The 17,177-nt window shown below is 37.4% G+C and overlaps 1 protein-coding gene across 4 annotated transcripts in view; it reads left to right on the top strand.

The window, feature by feature from the left end:
* The window catches only part of PACRG (parkin coregulated), a 461,469-nt gene that overhangs the window by 129,725 nt on the left and 314,567 nt on the right, over window positions 1–17,177 (top strand). For all 4 annotated transcript variants that reach the window (XM_054021340.1, XM_054021337.1, XM_054021338.1 and 1 more), the window contains exon 3: window positions 3,813–3,947. In XM_054021340.1, coding sequence (XP_053877315.1) covers window positions 3,813–3,947 — 135 coding nt within the window. The remainder of the gene's footprint in view (window positions 1–3,812; window positions 3,948–17,177) is intronic.

The raw sequence follows: 17,177 nt of genomic DNA, 5'->3' as shown, positions 1-17,177 counted from the left end.
AGAGGAGCCTGAACAGCATCATTGTGACATCAGGGGAAACTCCACCAAACTTCATTCTCTCCCTCCAGTAACACTAACGCTAACCTTAAACCCTAACTCTACTGCCTTTCTTGACCATCTCTCCCCTTGACAGACCCATTTGGTACTGCAGGCAAAGGATTCTGCATCAAATGAGCACTATTTATATGAGCAAAAATAGTTTTGACTGGACAAAAATAAATGATCTTGTTTGTGCCAGAGATAGTGTGAGGGGAGTTACTATGCAAATTTCCAGCCTCATTCCTACTCAGCCAATATAGCTCCTGATTTGAAGCAATCCTGGCTATTCCAGTCCAGACCCTTGCACACCCACTGCTCTGTAAAAGCACCACAGTCCTCCATTTGCTGAGACCTCACTTTGCTCAGCCAATAAAACCTATCCTACAAGAAGAAAAAATATTAGGCAAAGGATATTTGCCTGAGCCTGTCTTCTTTGAGAAGAATCCCCTATAAAGGAAGAATCGTGGAAGTGGGAAAGTTAGGCCTTATCTACACAGGGAAAATTGATTGGCATATCTATTTCGGAATAACTGTTCCAGTATAATTGAGCTATTTTGGAATAACTCTTCTGGATGGACACTATTCCGGAATAAAATTGCCTATTTCTTTATTTATGTATATTATCATAGTGCCTCAGAGCCCTAGTTATGGACCAGGACCCCATTGTGCCAGGCACTATACAAACACAGAACAAAAAGATGGTCTCTGCCCCAAAGTGCTTATAATCTAAATATCAGATTAAACACCAGACATATACAGACACATATATGGGGGAGTACAAGGAAACAATCAGACAGTATTGGTCATCATGATAAATAGTGGTAGCAGCACACCCATGGCTTAATGGTTGTCAAGTTTATTGTAAGGCATCGAAGAAAAGGAGAGTTTTAAGGAGGAATTTGAAAGAAGGTAATAAGGTAGCTTTCTGGATACTTATGGAGAGCTCCTCTCAAGTGAAGGGCATCATGGGAGAAAGCGCAAAAGTGCTTGCCTGAAAAACAAGTGGATGAGGAAGACTGGCATCATTGCCTAACTCGAGGCAGTGGTTAACATCTCGATAGCCAATGAGAGCTGATAGGCAGGGTGGGGATAGACCATGAAGCTCCTTGAATGTGAAGAACAGTAGTTTATGTTTGGCATGATAGGGAGGAGCCAGTGGAAGGATGCAAAGAGAGGGCTAATATGGTCAAAGCAATGGGTTAGGAGAATGATATTTGCGGCAGCATTCTGAATGGATATGTGCAGGCCAACGATTGATTTGTCAAGGCCAAGCAAAAGGTTGTTGGAATAATCAAGATACTGAAAGCGTGGATGACAGTTTTAGGTGTGTAGATAGATAGAAAAGACCATAATATATAAATGTTATTGAAAAAAATCTTCAGTACTTAGATGGAACACAGATATGAGGAGTTAGAGAGAGGTCTGAATTAAGAGTCACAGAAGCCAATAGAGGACAGGACTTAAAGAAGACCATGGCTGATTGTGTCAGTGATCACAAGGGTCCCTTTTGGCCTTGGAATCTATGAATATAAGACATGTCAAGAAAAATGAGTATGTAGTGTTGATTATGAGCTTTGGCTAGAAAGACATCATTACAGATTTTGGCAAGAGCCGTTTCCGTGGAGTGCAAAGGGCAGATGTCAGATTGGAGAAGGTCTAGGATAGAATTGGAGGAGACTAACTCCAGTCAGTAATTGCAGACAGTGTGTTGACTAAGTTTAGAGATGAAAGGGAGAAGGGAAATGTGGGAATTGGAGAGGCAAATGGGACCAAGGGTAAGTTTTTTTTTTAAATGGGAGAGACCAAAGCTTTGTATTGTGAGGGGAAAGCACCAGAGGTAGTGACAGGTTAAAGAGAAGAGCAAGAGGGAGGGGATGAGAGTGGACAAGAGGGAGATCAGGAAAGAGAATGGGGTGGAGTCACTGAGGCAAGTGATGATGTTAGAGGAGGAGAGCAGACAAGAAACTTCTGCATCTGTGATAAGAAAGAAGGAGAAGAGGTGTAGGAGGGGACAGGAAGGCAAGCCAAGGGGAAGGAGAAGATCATGTTGTATTATGCTAATTTTCTCTTGGAGGAAATGGGCAAGATCCTATGCAGAGAGAAGTGGAGGCAGTAGGAGACGAGAAGGGAAGGAAGGAAAGGGGTATAGGTGTGACTTTAGGAATGATGGCACAAGAGAAGCAGAGGCAGTGGTGGGGAGGCATGTGTGAGGTGCAAATGGTGGGAGTGGTGCGAGAGTCAGGGTTAGGACAAATGTCACCAGACATATGGAGGAGGATGTGGGACCTAGATTTGTGCTGGTGGAAGAAGGTAGGAGATCAGTGCGAAGAGGGGAAGAGGAGTAGGTAGAGATGGTGGGGATTGTAGAGGGATAAGGCAAGATGGAGCCACTGAGGGAAGGGGATGGAAGGGGCTGGGGAGGAAGAGGATGAATGGATACTATGATGCAGAAGATGCATGTGTTGAGGAGCTATGGGTGACTGGCAGATGAACAAAATTACAAAGAAAAAAACAAAACAAAAAAACAAGCACAAGTCCCTGCTTTCTGGGAAATGCCTTCTGTTATAGGAGGAGCCCTCTCACTCACCACTGCTGCCAATCATTGTCCCTGTTGGTGGCAAGGGGGCAGGACCAGGCTAAGATGTACTAATGTCTGCTACACCAGTCTAGCACTTCATCTCTACTGACTGGGAAAGTGCCCCCTGTAATAAGCAGAGCCCCCAAGTTGCAGTCCCCATTGGTGATGAGGGATCGGGGACATAAACTCATTTTTATTCCAAAATAAAGTATCACAATGGGGAGCTATTCTGGAACTACTTTTTCCATAATAGTTATGTTGGTCCATTTTCCCATGGAGACAAGGCCTTATTTCCAGGCCTGATTCTTCTTTTACACCAGTATTAATGCATTGATTTTAGTGAATTTGCTTATAGAAGTCACAGAATGGTTTTTTTTGCAGAAGTTAATGCTGATGGGGGTCACATTAACTTTAACTAGACATTGTGAAAAAATTTCTGCACATTATGAGGAGGATACTATTGTGTTTGGTGGCCTACTCCAGCTCCACTCCCTCCTCTTGGACACACCTCCTAAAGCCCATATTGCCAAAAACATGCTGTTTGTACATTCAGGACTGCTTAGAAACCTCTCCCTCTTAAACATCTACCTACTGCTGTAGCCAGTATTTGTGTGTATCTCTTCCCTCTCCCATGCCAAAAAGCAAAGGGGAAGTGATTTGTGTCTTACTTTCATATTAAAGCAAATAGAAAGATGCTTCCCAAGGAGACGTGTTCTTCTAGATGCTGATAAAAAATAGTTTACACTTATGTCTTGCTTTATATGTTAACTGCTTTACAAACCAGAAGTAATTAAACCTCCTAAAACATGTACAGTATTGTAAAACTTGTGAGCATGTAGTATTATTTCTATTTTTAAAAGGTGTGGAAACTGATGCAGAGTTTAAAATGAAAAGACAATTTTTCATGGGATGATCCAAAAAACATTTACAATGCATTTAGTACCTACAGGACAATGCAAACAAAATTCTAAAGAATAATACTAAATTTAAGAGTAATACTCCTTTCCTTTAATGTCTATTAAAAACCCTAACAGAACACTTAAATTAAAAGAAGTATAACATGGGAAGAGTGAAATCAGTGCCACCTGCTATCTTAGCAACCCCTTTTAAACCACTAATGTTTCTAAACAAATTTCAGCATTTTTATTTAAAAAATGCAGTTGCATTATGGTTTGTTTGTTTATGTTTTTTTTAGGTAAGAGGACCCCCAGTTGCAGGAGCATTTAAAGAAAGACCAACAAAGCCTACAGCATTTCGCAAGTTTTATGAGCGAGGAGACTTCCCAATTGCCCTTGAGCATGATACAAGAGGAAATAAAATAGCCTGGAAGGTAAGTCAGGGCACAGCTGTAACAGCCAGCTGCATTTATTGAAGTGACATATCTCATTGCCAAACAAAGTTGGCTTATAAGTAAATAAACTGGAGTAATTTCTTTGCAAATGGAAGATGGTGGGGGAGCTGTTAGAGAAAGGCCCCCTGAGTCAGCCATCTACCTTGGCTAACAATTAAATTATATATTGCAAAAAGGAAGATGACAGAGTTGCTTTGCCTTAGAGTATTGTCTCCTGCCCAATTCGTCTCTATTTCTATGAGGACCTGGCAACCCAGCCTATTTCAGGCAGTCCATCAAATGATAGAAGTAGCTGGATACAGTGAACAGCAGCCATTTATCTCTCCCAGATTTCACCTTCCTGCAGGACACTTCCAAATGGAAGCTTTAATTACCTAAATGGATAGGTCAAGATTGCCTGCTCCCTGGAAATGCAGAGCAGAATACAAACGAAGGCAAATTCTCATTCCACGGCTGTACTCTCAGTCTGCAGCATATGTCAGGCAGCGTAATCGCTGTCATACGTGCCCCTGTTAGAGGCTGACCTCCACTGTAGAAACCATTACGGCTCCGACATTTCTCTGACAAAAGGTTAATTGGCTTCAAAATAAATGTATTGCCTAATGACTCCATTCTAATGCGTCTGTGTTTCCCTCTAAAAGGCTCAGTGATGTTATTTGTAAAACTTGCCAATCTTTTAAGTAACTAGAGCAGGCTTTTAAATTTAATTTGAAAAATGAATGCTGATCTTTAACCTGCTCCTGCTATTTAATTATTTTTGTTATCAAAGAATTACTTTACTTTTTGTGTTATTTATTGGGCTAGAAAAAGATTTTTCTGGAAACAGAATAATAGTTACATAGGATGAACGTGATATACATGAGGAAAAATACATCAGATTTGTAGAATTTGAATTGTTCATGTCAAACATGATCCTAATTTAAAAATATAGCTCTGTTAATTCAGTGAATGGAAGAGGAATTTCACAATACAGGGTTTGAGCCTCCTCTCACTGACATCAGTGGGAGCTGGATTAGGATTATAGTGTGGTAAGTGAAAGTATGCAGTTTAATTACTGGTTATTTGGATATAGCTTTTTACTTACCAGGCTATAAGTTGTTGTGAAGGCCAAGGCTATAACAGAGTTAAAAAAAGAACTAGATAAGTTAATGGAGGATAGGTTCATCTATGGCTATTAGCCAGGATGTGCAGGGATGGTGTCCCTAGCCCAGGGATGAAAGTAACATTGTACACTATTGGTTCGGGGCCTTGGGCGGTAGCGGTGGCTGGGAGCCCCGGGCCCTTTTAAATTGCCGGCCCCAGGGCAGCTGCTCATTCCCCTCCCCTTTTCCATTGGTGGCTTGGGGGACAGGGAGCAGCGCTTTAACATCGGCTGCATACGGGCCGGACTGGCGGTCACTTTTTACCGGTGCGCCACACCCATACCGGCCCGGACTGGCCCACTTTCACTCCTGCCCTATCCTCTGTTTGCCAGAAGCTGGGAATGGGTGACAGGGGATGGATCACTTGATGATTACCTGTTCTTTTCATTCCTTCTGGGGCACCTGACATTGGCCACTGTCAGAAGACAGGATACTGGGCTAGATGGACCTTTGGTCTGACCCAGTATGGCCGTTCTTATGTTCTTAAAAAGGGCACTTGTTTTGTGGGAAACATGGAACAGACTGTAACTTTATTTCATATAACTATTAAATCAATGCAGGGAAACAAGACATAGTTCTTGCAACAAGGGGAACCTGCAGCCAACCTCTCAACCATAGCTTTTCCATGTTCTCATTGAAAACTGGGGGATTCCAATATCCCCTCTGACTGGTCCATGGATTGATTTGGCCATGCTACCTTCCAGGACTTAGTTTATTCACTCTAAACTCATAAAGAGGTCTAACTAGCCTTAAACTGCTCTCCAGCATTTTCTGCCATTGCGGATCAGTGTCCTGAGGTATTTCAATTTCTAACCTCATAGCATCAAATTGAGAGATTCCAACCACTTTTACCCCATTTTAATTGCTAATTGGCCTACATATTTCCACCACTAGAACCATCTTGCCACTAGATGCTGCTAGTGACTGCTTGGCTAGTAACCAAGACAATTTGCATACAGCCAACCTTCCAAGCAAATCTTAATGTCTAGAATAAATAAGTTGTTCCCAATGTCTGAAAGGTGAATTGTGTTGGAATGGAATGGCCCAGGGTAATCTCAGGCTATGTTCAATGTGCTACGGTGCCGCAAACATAATCCAGGAAAGGCTTTCTCATTTCTCATAGTTCACATTTCTCCTGGCCCTAATGGCTCTCTCAACCTCTGCAGTAACATGTTGGACCATAATACAATAATACGGTCAGGGAGAGGTAGGATTGAAATCCAGGCCCTTTCTGATATTCCTAATCCCAGTCAGATGACCAAATTATACCATTGATTACTACGCAGTTTAAGGCACACACTGAAAAATGGGTAAGGTGGAAGGAAGATGGGCTTTTCTTGGTTTCCACCTTACCTTATGAGGGGACCAGGTAGAGATCCTGGCAGTTGGGAGGATGCCCACTATTGCAGGACTGTGGGCAAGATGAGGAGAGTGGTGTTCATACACATGTTAATAGCTGTGCGGGTAGGGTTTATATTTTTCTCTTTGTTTTAAGACACAGACACATAGCTCAAATACAGGCATACACCCCAATACTAATTTTCATCCATTATATTGACTTCTAAATCTGCCTAAATCATGAAAACAATGATCTAATATTTCTCAGTCAAAAACTTTGTTTTCTTTAGAGAGTTTGCTAGAACTGCATTAATAAATGAAACTAGATGTTGCCTTTAATGATACAATGTTTGGAAGAGGTTTTTCTAGAAAACGCTATATAGAAACTTCATTCTATTGCTTTTATTTCTATGTATCAGCCAGTTTTACTGAAACAAGGATAAGCAGCGAAGAAATAAATGATGTCACATTTATCATAGATATTTTAGTCTTGATATAACCGCATAGTATCATAATTTTGCTGTTTTTTTCTTGTTCTGTTTATATGAGATGCATGTCATGGTTCATTTTGCTCATTAGCTTGTCTGTTCAGTGGTGCACCAGAGCTAATGTAAGGGGAGTCTCAAAAACGTGATTTGTTCTGATAAAGGAAAACACCTCAGGATGTTCTTCCTTCCCATGAAATAGACAATATTTAATTTTCTAATAATTATTAAAACATGTTGTAAAATAATTATAATTATGAGATGTTAAAATAGTGAAAAAAATGTGTTGATCACTCAATCATTCCATTATAGCTGGGGTTAGACTCAACATGGTGGTCTTCAGTTAGCTGAAAAAAAATCTGAGATTTTTATAAAAACTAAGATCAATGGTCTAACAATATGTGTAGAGAGGGGTTTATTGTGTCTAGTAAGCAAACACAGACCTGCAAACACTTATACACATGCTTAACTTTAAGTATGTGATTAGTCCCATTTAGGGAGTTGTCTACACATGAAAGTTATTCTAGAATAAAGTAGGGTGTGAATTTAAAGCAGAATAGCTATTCCATGTGTAGACAAGCCCTGTGTGCAGAATTTGAGCCATAATTAGGACCTGATTTTCCTCTCATATGCACTGGTAGGGTTGTACTGGTTTGAGAACAGTAGCAATGGAGGACTACAACTATCTAACATGGTTTTAAAGGTATTAAATCCTCTCTACAAAAGGTGCTAAGTAGTGTTTAAAACTGTGTTAATAAAACCATGTTAGCTAATATGTTTTTAAAACACCACCTTTTCCCCTAATTTAGACAGTGCCCTGGAGGTTTGAATTCATCCCTTTCTGGGTAAAGCTCAAGTAAAGGGGCTTAGTGCAGGGGAATATGCAGATGTTTAGAGGAAATAAAACCCAGGCATAAGTGTGGATTGAATGGCCCTTCCGTGCCATCTTATTTGGAGCTAGTATAGAGATCTGCTTTGCCTGCACTCCCAGAGGGTTTATTCTGGATGTGTAGTTTGTTGAGTTGCCTTTTGCCATTTATAATTTGCAATTTCACAATGGAAAATGAAAGGAGATGTGCGTTTTATGACTTTGCGGGGTTGTGACAACGTCTGATCTCTATCTGATCAACTGGAGACACAATACTATTCAGTGGATTTTTTTCAATAGAGGCCAAAGTAAATTAGATTCTTCTACCACAAAGTTAACTCTTACTGTAGGTTTTTAAATTTACCATGGCAAAGGGCATCTCCTTGGTATTGTGCTTCAAAGGCAGTCATATTAGACTCTTTCTTCTCCCTCCCCTTCTTTTTTTTATATTATTGTTCAGATTTTTTTTTTAAAGGCTGTTTCCCCCTGATAGGGGAAAACAAATAAATAGATAAAATGTATTTATAATCTAGGACTAGAAAAGTGCTCTATACAAAAATTAAAAAAAAAAGTGACCCACACTTGAAAGAATAACAAATCGACAAAGTACTAAACAACTCATGAAACACCTCCTCCCCCCCAGACATACCCTTAAGAATAAAAAGTAATACCAGTCTAAACAATCTTGGTTTAGAAACTATAATCAGTTTCCCATCTAAAATAAGAAGACAGGAACCTCTTACTCATAGCATCTGCCTGTGTTTGTTGAAAATAGGCCCTTTCAAAGGAACTTGGTATCTTTTATTGATGAGATTATAAATTTGGTTGATAAAAGTAACTGTGTTTATATAGTATATTTAAACTTCCATGGGGCAATTGACTCGGTACCACACAATATTCTGATTAAGAAACTAGAACCATACAAAGTTAACATGGCACATATTAAATAGATTAAAAATTAGCTAAGTGATAGGTCTCAAAATGTAATTGTAAATGGGGAATGATCATCAAATGGGTGTAGTGGAGTCCCACAGGGATCTGTTCTTGGCTCCACTCTAACATTTTAATCAGTGACCTGGAGGAAAACACAAAATCATTATTTAACACAAAGATTGGGTGAATGGTAACTAACGAAGAGGACAGGTCACAAATACAGAGCAATCTGAATCACTTGGTAAGCTGCATACAAGCAAACAATATGCCTTTTAATATGGCCACAAGTAAAGTCAGGCATCTATGAATATAGAATGTAGGCCATACTTACAAGAAGGGGGACTCTATCCTGGGAAGCAGTGATTCTGAAAAAAAGATTTGGGGGTCATGGTGGATAATCAGCTGAACATGAGCTCCTGGTATGATGCTGTGGCCAAAAGGGCTAATACAATCCTTGGCTCATAAATAAGGGAATATTGCATAGGTGTATGGAGGATATATTACCTTTGTATTTAGCAGTGGAGTGGTGTCCACAATTCAGGATGTTGATAAGTTTGGAGAGGGCTCAGAGAAGAGCCACGAGAATCATTAAAAGATTGGAAAACATGCCTGACGTGACAGATTCCAGGAGCTCAATCTGTTTATTTTAACCAAGAGATGATTAAGTGGTGATTTGCTCGTGATGTCTAAGTACATATATGGAGATCAAACATTTGATAATAGGCTCTTCAATCTAGTAGACAAAGATATAACATGAACCATTGGCTGGAAGCTGAAGCTAGACAAATTCAGAACAGAAATAAGGCACACGTTTTGAACAGTGTGGAATAATTTACCAAGGGTTGTGGTGAATTCTCCATTACTGGCAATTTTTATAGAAGTTTTTCTAAAAGATATGCTCTAGTTCAAACAGGAATTACTTCAGAAAAGTCCTATGGCCTTTGTTATGCAGGAGGTTAGATTAGATGATCACAGTGGTCCATTTGGCTTTATAATTTATGAATATTTGTGAAGTTATCCCTTTGTTACTCTCAGGACTCAAACCTACACCCTGACTTGTTAGTTATTTCCATGGAGGGAAAAGCGAGCCTTCATATTAAGCACTTAGCTCTTTAGTCCATTTATCAGACAAGCCTGAGATTTTGATTGCAATCCAAGCAAAGCATCTACTCAGAATACTCTGGACTTTTTAATTCCCCTTCATGAAAACTTCAAGCATCTGCATCCTGTGAGTTTCTTTGGCAACTGGCAACTGGCATATGGCCAATATAATATTTAGAAGTGCACATTATGCCCTCAATTTACATATGTGCATCGACATTAGTCTTGAATGCATAAAAAAATGATAAACACTCATGTTTCAGGGCAGAAAGCCACCTATAACTGAGAGGTAGGAAAAAACTTTGTCTATGGGTAGGTTATTTCATAACTGTCCATGCTTTTTGCATCTTCCTCGGAAGCATCTAGTCCTGGCTACTAACAGTTTGGTAGGGTAATTCCTATATTATACAAAAAAGTTGTTACTGATACAGCAAACTAAATAGTTTAGATCTTGATGACAATATTGCTGTTAATTTGGAGTTTGCAAGTAGTCAGAAGTGTGAACTTTTAAAAAATGAATTTATTAAACTGTGCAGTAATCTTCTGTAGGTATTGTGGATAGTTGTTTGGCAATCCTGCAGTTCTCTGGTAGCCTATGTATATCACAATTTGATTTTAAAGTTTAGTAATATGTTCTTGTGCACAATTTCATATAGAGCTCTGAATAATAAATGCTCATAGCTCAGGACTGACAATATACATTCCTGAATTTTAAAAAGTCAGAATCCAATTAAACCTTGAACAAGGAAAGTTGATAAAACCAAAGAAGTATTTCTGAATTATTAAGGAGACATTTTAAATACATGCTCAGCATATCCCAGAGATAGTCCCCAGAATGTTTGGAAAATCAGGATTATTTAGGTGGTAAAGGTTAATTATAAAAATCATTATGCTCTGAAAAGGAAAAGAAATAGCAATTCTTCAAAACAATTTTAGCATTTTCAAAAGAATGGAAACCAATTTCAAGGTTGGCAAACTTTTCTGTGCAGCAAAAACAGGAAGGTAGGCCTGGTCTATATTTGCCAGCATAGCTATGTCAGTTAGGGGTATGATTTTTGCTGACACAGCTATGCTAACAAAAGCCCTAGTATAGATGCAGTTATACAGGCAAAAGAGTACTTTTGCCAGCATGGTTTATTTTACTGGGGAAACTGGTATAAGCTATACCAGCAAAATAACTTTTTTACTGGTATATACGGCATTTACACCAGGAGGATTTACTGATATAGCTATACCTGCAAAACTTTTTAAGAATAGACATGGCTGTAGGTAAAAGAAGGATAACTGGTGTTTTTATTATCTTCTAGTGAGTGATAGTGATTTATTTTTCTTAGCTTCTATTAATCAGAAAAGGCATGTATGGCCACCTACATAGAATTCTTGTATTGAATCTGGATTGTGCACACAGCCTTCCATCACACAGTTGACTAGGCCATGGAGGCCTTTTTCTTTTTGAGGAAGGTAGAACATGGGAGGAGACTCATGTAAATTAGTATCCTATCCTCGTTTTGTTCTCATTTTCTATTGAATCAATGACCCCCTTGCATATAGCCACAAAAGAGATGCTGTTATGACTGATTCAGAGCTCTTACTATTATGTTGGTTCCTGGACTGGGGGAAAGGGGAAAGGAATAGTTTTCTTCTTGATAGTACTTGTTTTTCTGCCAAAGGGTATCCTCTTCCCTTCAGTTGAGAAAATGCCTGGAATATTTTTAAATTTGGTAATTATTTTGGTTGGTATTGATCAACATAAATCAGTACTTACTGATTCTGTATATACCTTACTCTCAAATGTTGTTTTAAACTCATTTATGAAATGAATTTCAAAATTCAGACCACTTAAAAGCCAGTAAAAAATACAGCAATGCATTTATTTCCATAAAAACAGTCTCGGTGCCATGCTAATTTGTTGTAATTTGTAAAGTCAGATTTTTGGCAGCAAATAGGACATATTGACTGCAAGAGATAACCTCTTTTTTGAAAATAAAATATAGATATACATTTATTTGCTCCTTCTTCCATTCCTTCTTAAGCAGTATTTAACATCTTTGTTAATAAAAGATGCTAAAAAGGGCATACTATTAGGTTAAAAACCAGGAACAATGTCATGTGGACTGAAAATTGGCTGAAAGATAATATGCAAAGGGAAGTGACAAATGGCAGTATATCAAGATTGGGCCATGTAGCTAGTGGGTACCACAGAAACTGATATTAATTCTTGTTTTATTTATCATCTTCATAAGTGATCTAGAAGAAGTAAACTGTAAAATAGTGAAACTTCAAGATTATATTAAATTGGATAGATCTGCAAATACCAGGGAGCATAGAAATAACATACAGTAATCTAGAGAGATTAAAAACATCAGCAGATAATATGAAAATAAGTTCTTGGGAAATTGAATACTAAATAATGTATTTGGGGGGAATAGTCTGCCACACATATTCAGTGAAGGAGAAAGGTGAAAAGCAGGTATGCTAAAAAACTCACCCAACTGTAATAGCAATAGTGCATAGAAAATTTAGACATATGCAATTTGATATAGCAGCAAAAAAGACAATTCAGTTTTGGGCTAGAAACACAGCAATAGTTCCTCTTCAGTCAGGCAAAATGTTATTTAAAACTAAGAAGCCTACTGTATCGACTTGCTGATATCAATGCAGTATAGATGAATACCACTTATCATCCTATATGGCTGTGATGCTAGTTTGCTATTTTTCAACTAATCAGTCTCAAAGTGCTATAATTTCTGATATGCATGTGAGCTTTTCAGAGAATTCCAAAAATTCAAACCACAGTTCCGGTCTCTTGGCTTCTTTGTATTCAAGTTTATGATTTTTAAAAATGCAGACAGTTTAACACATAAGCTTAATTCTCATTTGAATTAAAGTCTCTTTACACCAGTCTGACACTATAAAGTGGATGTAAATTACATTTACACCCACTTTAAAGCCCTTTTGCACTGCTAGAGTATTTAAAGGGGCCTTAGAATGGATAAGAATCAACGGTGAAATCCTGTCCCATTTAAGTAAATGGCAAAACACCACTGATTTCATTAGGGCCAGGATTTCACCCTGAGTGCCTACTGGCCTCTCCCTCCCTCATCCCCCTAGGTTGTATAAAAAAGCTTTTCCTGCTGATAATGATATTCAGTGGAGTCCACTTCTGGTCAGCTCAACTGTAAGATATAATGTCCTGAGTCACAGAAGTCAAAATGAAGTGATCAGCATCCCTTTAGATAATTGTAAACAAAAATATCTTTCTCGCAACTACGAATGCTCAGTTACCTATCATTATATTTAGCATTTATACATTTGTGTTTTTTCTCCAAGCGTTTTACAAACATTAATTTTCACAACACCTATGTGAGTTAGGTAAGTAATTTTATTCCTGTTTTACAGAAGGCAAAAGAGAATACAAAACTGAGGCTTGGAGGTTAAAACAACATTTTCAAAGCTGTTATCTAAATTTGGACATCTCTTGTTTTTGGTGCCAAGTTTCAAGGTGGGCACCACAAACAAAACATAGGTACCAAAAATTAGTGGACACTTTTAGAAAAATTTGCCCTAGATAACTTGCACAGTACCACATGGGGTCATTGCCACATGGGGTCATTGAAAGAACTAGGATTCTAGGCTCCCAGAATCAGGGTTTTCAGCTGTTAGTATAATTTATACCAGTAATTCCAGATAAAAGTGGTCTTTTCAAATCATATTTTTAAAAATAGTCATGTTCTCACTAAATATACTAGAAATAGGTTTTCAAACAGATAATCAAAGTTTTCAAAAATGTGCATAATTTAATTGGATGTTTAAAGTATTCATTAAAATTTCGACAGAAGTGTCTGTACAAATACCTAGAATTTTGTGATGACTCATCACTTGCTTACTGTATGAAGAGCTTTCATGATTTTACTCCTTTTCACTTCTTTTTAATTCTGGAAGGATACTTCTTTGCATGTCTTGGTGGAATTGCTATTCATGGAGTGAAAGATGGAAAACTATATCAGAACAAAGTGTTTTCATTGACATAACTGATAATTTAATGGAGTACAATAGAATTTGAAATAATTATTTAGCTAAATATGCCTGGTTCTATTTTCTTATCAATTTTTAAAAAACTGTACTTTAAAATGCCACAGTGAAACAGTAAATTATATCATGAATATGAGAGACATCATTGCACTCTTCTTCTCCACTTGTGGCTCACTTTTATGAAGCATCCATTATCGATTCAGTTTATCATAATTCATTGTTCTTTTCCTTTCCATTTCTTTCATATTTATAATTCAAAAATGTGATGAACTGTTTCTCTTCCCTCCTCAAATAAAGTACCATATTTATTAAAAATTGTGACATGCACATTTACTTAACAGCTGAATATTTTGTTTCCTTTAAAGAGTAAAGGATGTTGTCCCAGAGTTCCTTTTTCTTTTAATAACGGTAAGTGCTAGAATTTGAATGCCAGTCTTCAGTGGGACTGAATTTGAATGCCAGTCTTCAGTGGGACCAAAACAGGCCTTGCAAAGAAAAGTGACAGTTTACCTGATTTCTGTAATACAAAGCTGCCATATTTCAATTATTAATTCCTCTGTGATTAATTAATAGTCACAGCTTATTCTAGGATTCTAGAAAATGATAATCTTGTGTCAGCTAATTTACTATTCCTCTTTTTTTTCTCCATACACAATTAAAGCCATCCCTTTATTTGATGTAAAATTGCTGTCTCTTGAAAGTGTACTGAATGAAAACCCAGCCATGTATCAGAAATAACTTTAATTTAAATTTGCTAAATGACCTCTGAAAGCTAGATGAAAGATTTTCTGCTGAATGGGCTGGTGCTCCCTGCCTCTATAATTTATGTGAGAAATTAGTGCGAATAGTTCACTTTTATGAAGCAGTGCTGCTTGTAGCAAGCCTGCAGAAACAATTTTCCCCCAAGCCTCCATCTGTTCTTCAAACCAGGGCATATGCCATCTCATCGAGCTTGAAAGTCAACTGATTTATAACTCTTGAAAAGTGCATAGATTGAAAAGAAAGGTCGACTGCTGTTATGTGACAATGATTTGTTGGGCACTTGGATAAAGACAATTCACATTACTATGGACCCAAAGGGAAACAAGTGATGTTGTAAGCTTCAAAAGTTGGTAGATTGACAACCAGAAGGAAAACAAATTGCTCCTCCTCTTTGACTTAAACAGCTACCTCTCTTCAAAAAAGGGAGAGTGTTCAGAAGGTAGGGGAAGTCAACATAGCCAAGATATTTTATTATCACTGTGTTTCAGGCAGAATAGTCTTTTTTTCCCCAGCTACAAAGGTTGTTGTCTAGAAGTGTCAGAGCTCGTTGCACTTTAATCTTTAAACTGTAAGCAGAAACATCAGTCTTAAAAGAGCTTGTTGCTGCTTGTCAGAAAGTCCCGTTCAGTGGCACAAACAGGGCTTTGATGAATTTTCTGTATCTGCCCTGAAGGTGAATCCAGAGCCCTGTCCCAATTAGTAATTTAATGAATAGCTCATTCTCTGTCCCATCACTTATGATTCCCCCTCCCTTTACTCAAGGACTACAAAGAGCTAAATCTCTGTGGCAGGTGACAAATCAAATCAAATTGACAACTTGACCATAAGAAAATCAATGTGTTTGATGTTTTCATTTATGTTGGTGAAACACTGTGTCTGTTCTGATGTGACGCTTGGAGACAGAGAGTGAATTCTCAAATCCATTTTCTTTTATCAAACTTGTAATTTTTTTTTATTTCAACCATCAACCAAAAAACAAGAAACAGTTAGTGTTCAAATGCATAAAATATTTTAGCTAAGAAAAGTAAATATAATTAGTGCAGAGGAAACTTTTTAATGTGAAAATTACCGGACAAAGCTTGACTTAGAAAAGCACCAAGAGACAAAAGAAAAGCATATGTAAGCAGGGAAACGAATTGTTTTCCACACATATGAAATACTACTTTCATTTCATAGTTCGGGTCTCTTAAAGAGTTGTAAGAGAAGTCTGGCATTGTAACTGCTTACATATTACTGGAAAAACCTATTAGAGTCTACAGTCATGAGGTGTTATATAACCATGTCTATCCTGACCTGACTTACTTAGATATTGAGAATTTTCTAATGTTCTGCTTAGTATAGCTCAGTCAAGAAGAGCCCAGAAGGGCAGATTGAGTAGGTCATATTCTGAATGTTTTCAGTTATATAAAATAGATTTTCTCAAAGGCCATCACCGATGCCACTATATGATATAGCAGAAATAAAACTATATAAATAAAATAATACAGACATCATATAATTTGCCTTTATAAAATGGGCTTTTTGAAAAGCAGAATCTGATTGGCTAATGAAACTTCAGGTTGTGTGAGTATCCCCTATAATTTTATGGAACAAAGTTCAATGTGTCTTTTCTTGCTGCAAACATATTATGTCCCAAAAATATATTAATATAATAACTCCACTTTTGGAAGTGTGTTATACTGAATACATATACTTCTCATGTGGCCAGATCAAAGGCTCTTAGCCTTTTATCTACTGCTTTCCCAAACCCGCTAGGCATTTTTTTTTACTCTTGCTTTATTTATTTTTTATCCAATATATTTATTATATATATATGTTTCTTTATTATAATGCAGCAAATTTTTTAAGATGTAGTCTGTATTATGTTCAGCATGGCAGTATTCCTATGTAATAACAGTCCCAGCACATGCTAGGCTCTATGTATTGTGGACAAAGTAAATTTCTTCTTTAAGTTTTAAGGGAAACAGTCCCCCATTGCCATCCAATTGTTGCACATAATGCTTGGGTAACAGCTGCTTATAGGGAATCTTAAAATTCTGCTTCATGCTCACTAAGAGGCAAAATCTCCAGGTTGTTAATTTTCTTTTCTGTGACTTGCTGTAGTATCAGACAGAAAAAAATATGTTTTGTTTGTTTATTAAAGATACACCCACTAACTATAAGAGATGCCTGAAAATTAGTGCTAGAATTATAACCCAAAATTATTGAATTAACAAGATTTATATTTTATTTAAGTATATATTCTAATTAAATGCTTTATTTGAAGAATCATTCATTGACTCTTTTTTTCTGTTTGAAAATAAATATTTTGTGCAGATGTTCATACTTTATTTAAGGAATTATTTATTAGCTAAAGACTGATAGAAATAAGCCACCTCAAAAGAAGTCAAATCATGGTCCTAATGGGGTATCTTAGTATTTAAATTGGAGCTTAGATGTAAAAGTCAGATTTAAAAAAAAAAAGTTTGCTTACAGTGATGTGTTAATACTGCTCTTTGCAGTGAATACCAGCTTGTAATAAAGACTAGCAACATGAAAGTGAAGTTCT

This window comes from Malaclemys terrapin, chromosome 3 (genome assembly GCF_027887155.1).
Source record: "Malaclemys terrapin pileata isolate rMalTer1 chromosome 3, rMalTer1.hap1, whole genome shotgun sequence".
Lineage (NCBI taxonomy): Eukaryota > Metazoa > Chordata > Testudines > Emydidae > Malaclemys > Malaclemys terrapin.
This window is presented reverse-complemented; position numbering and strand designations above follow the sequence as displayed.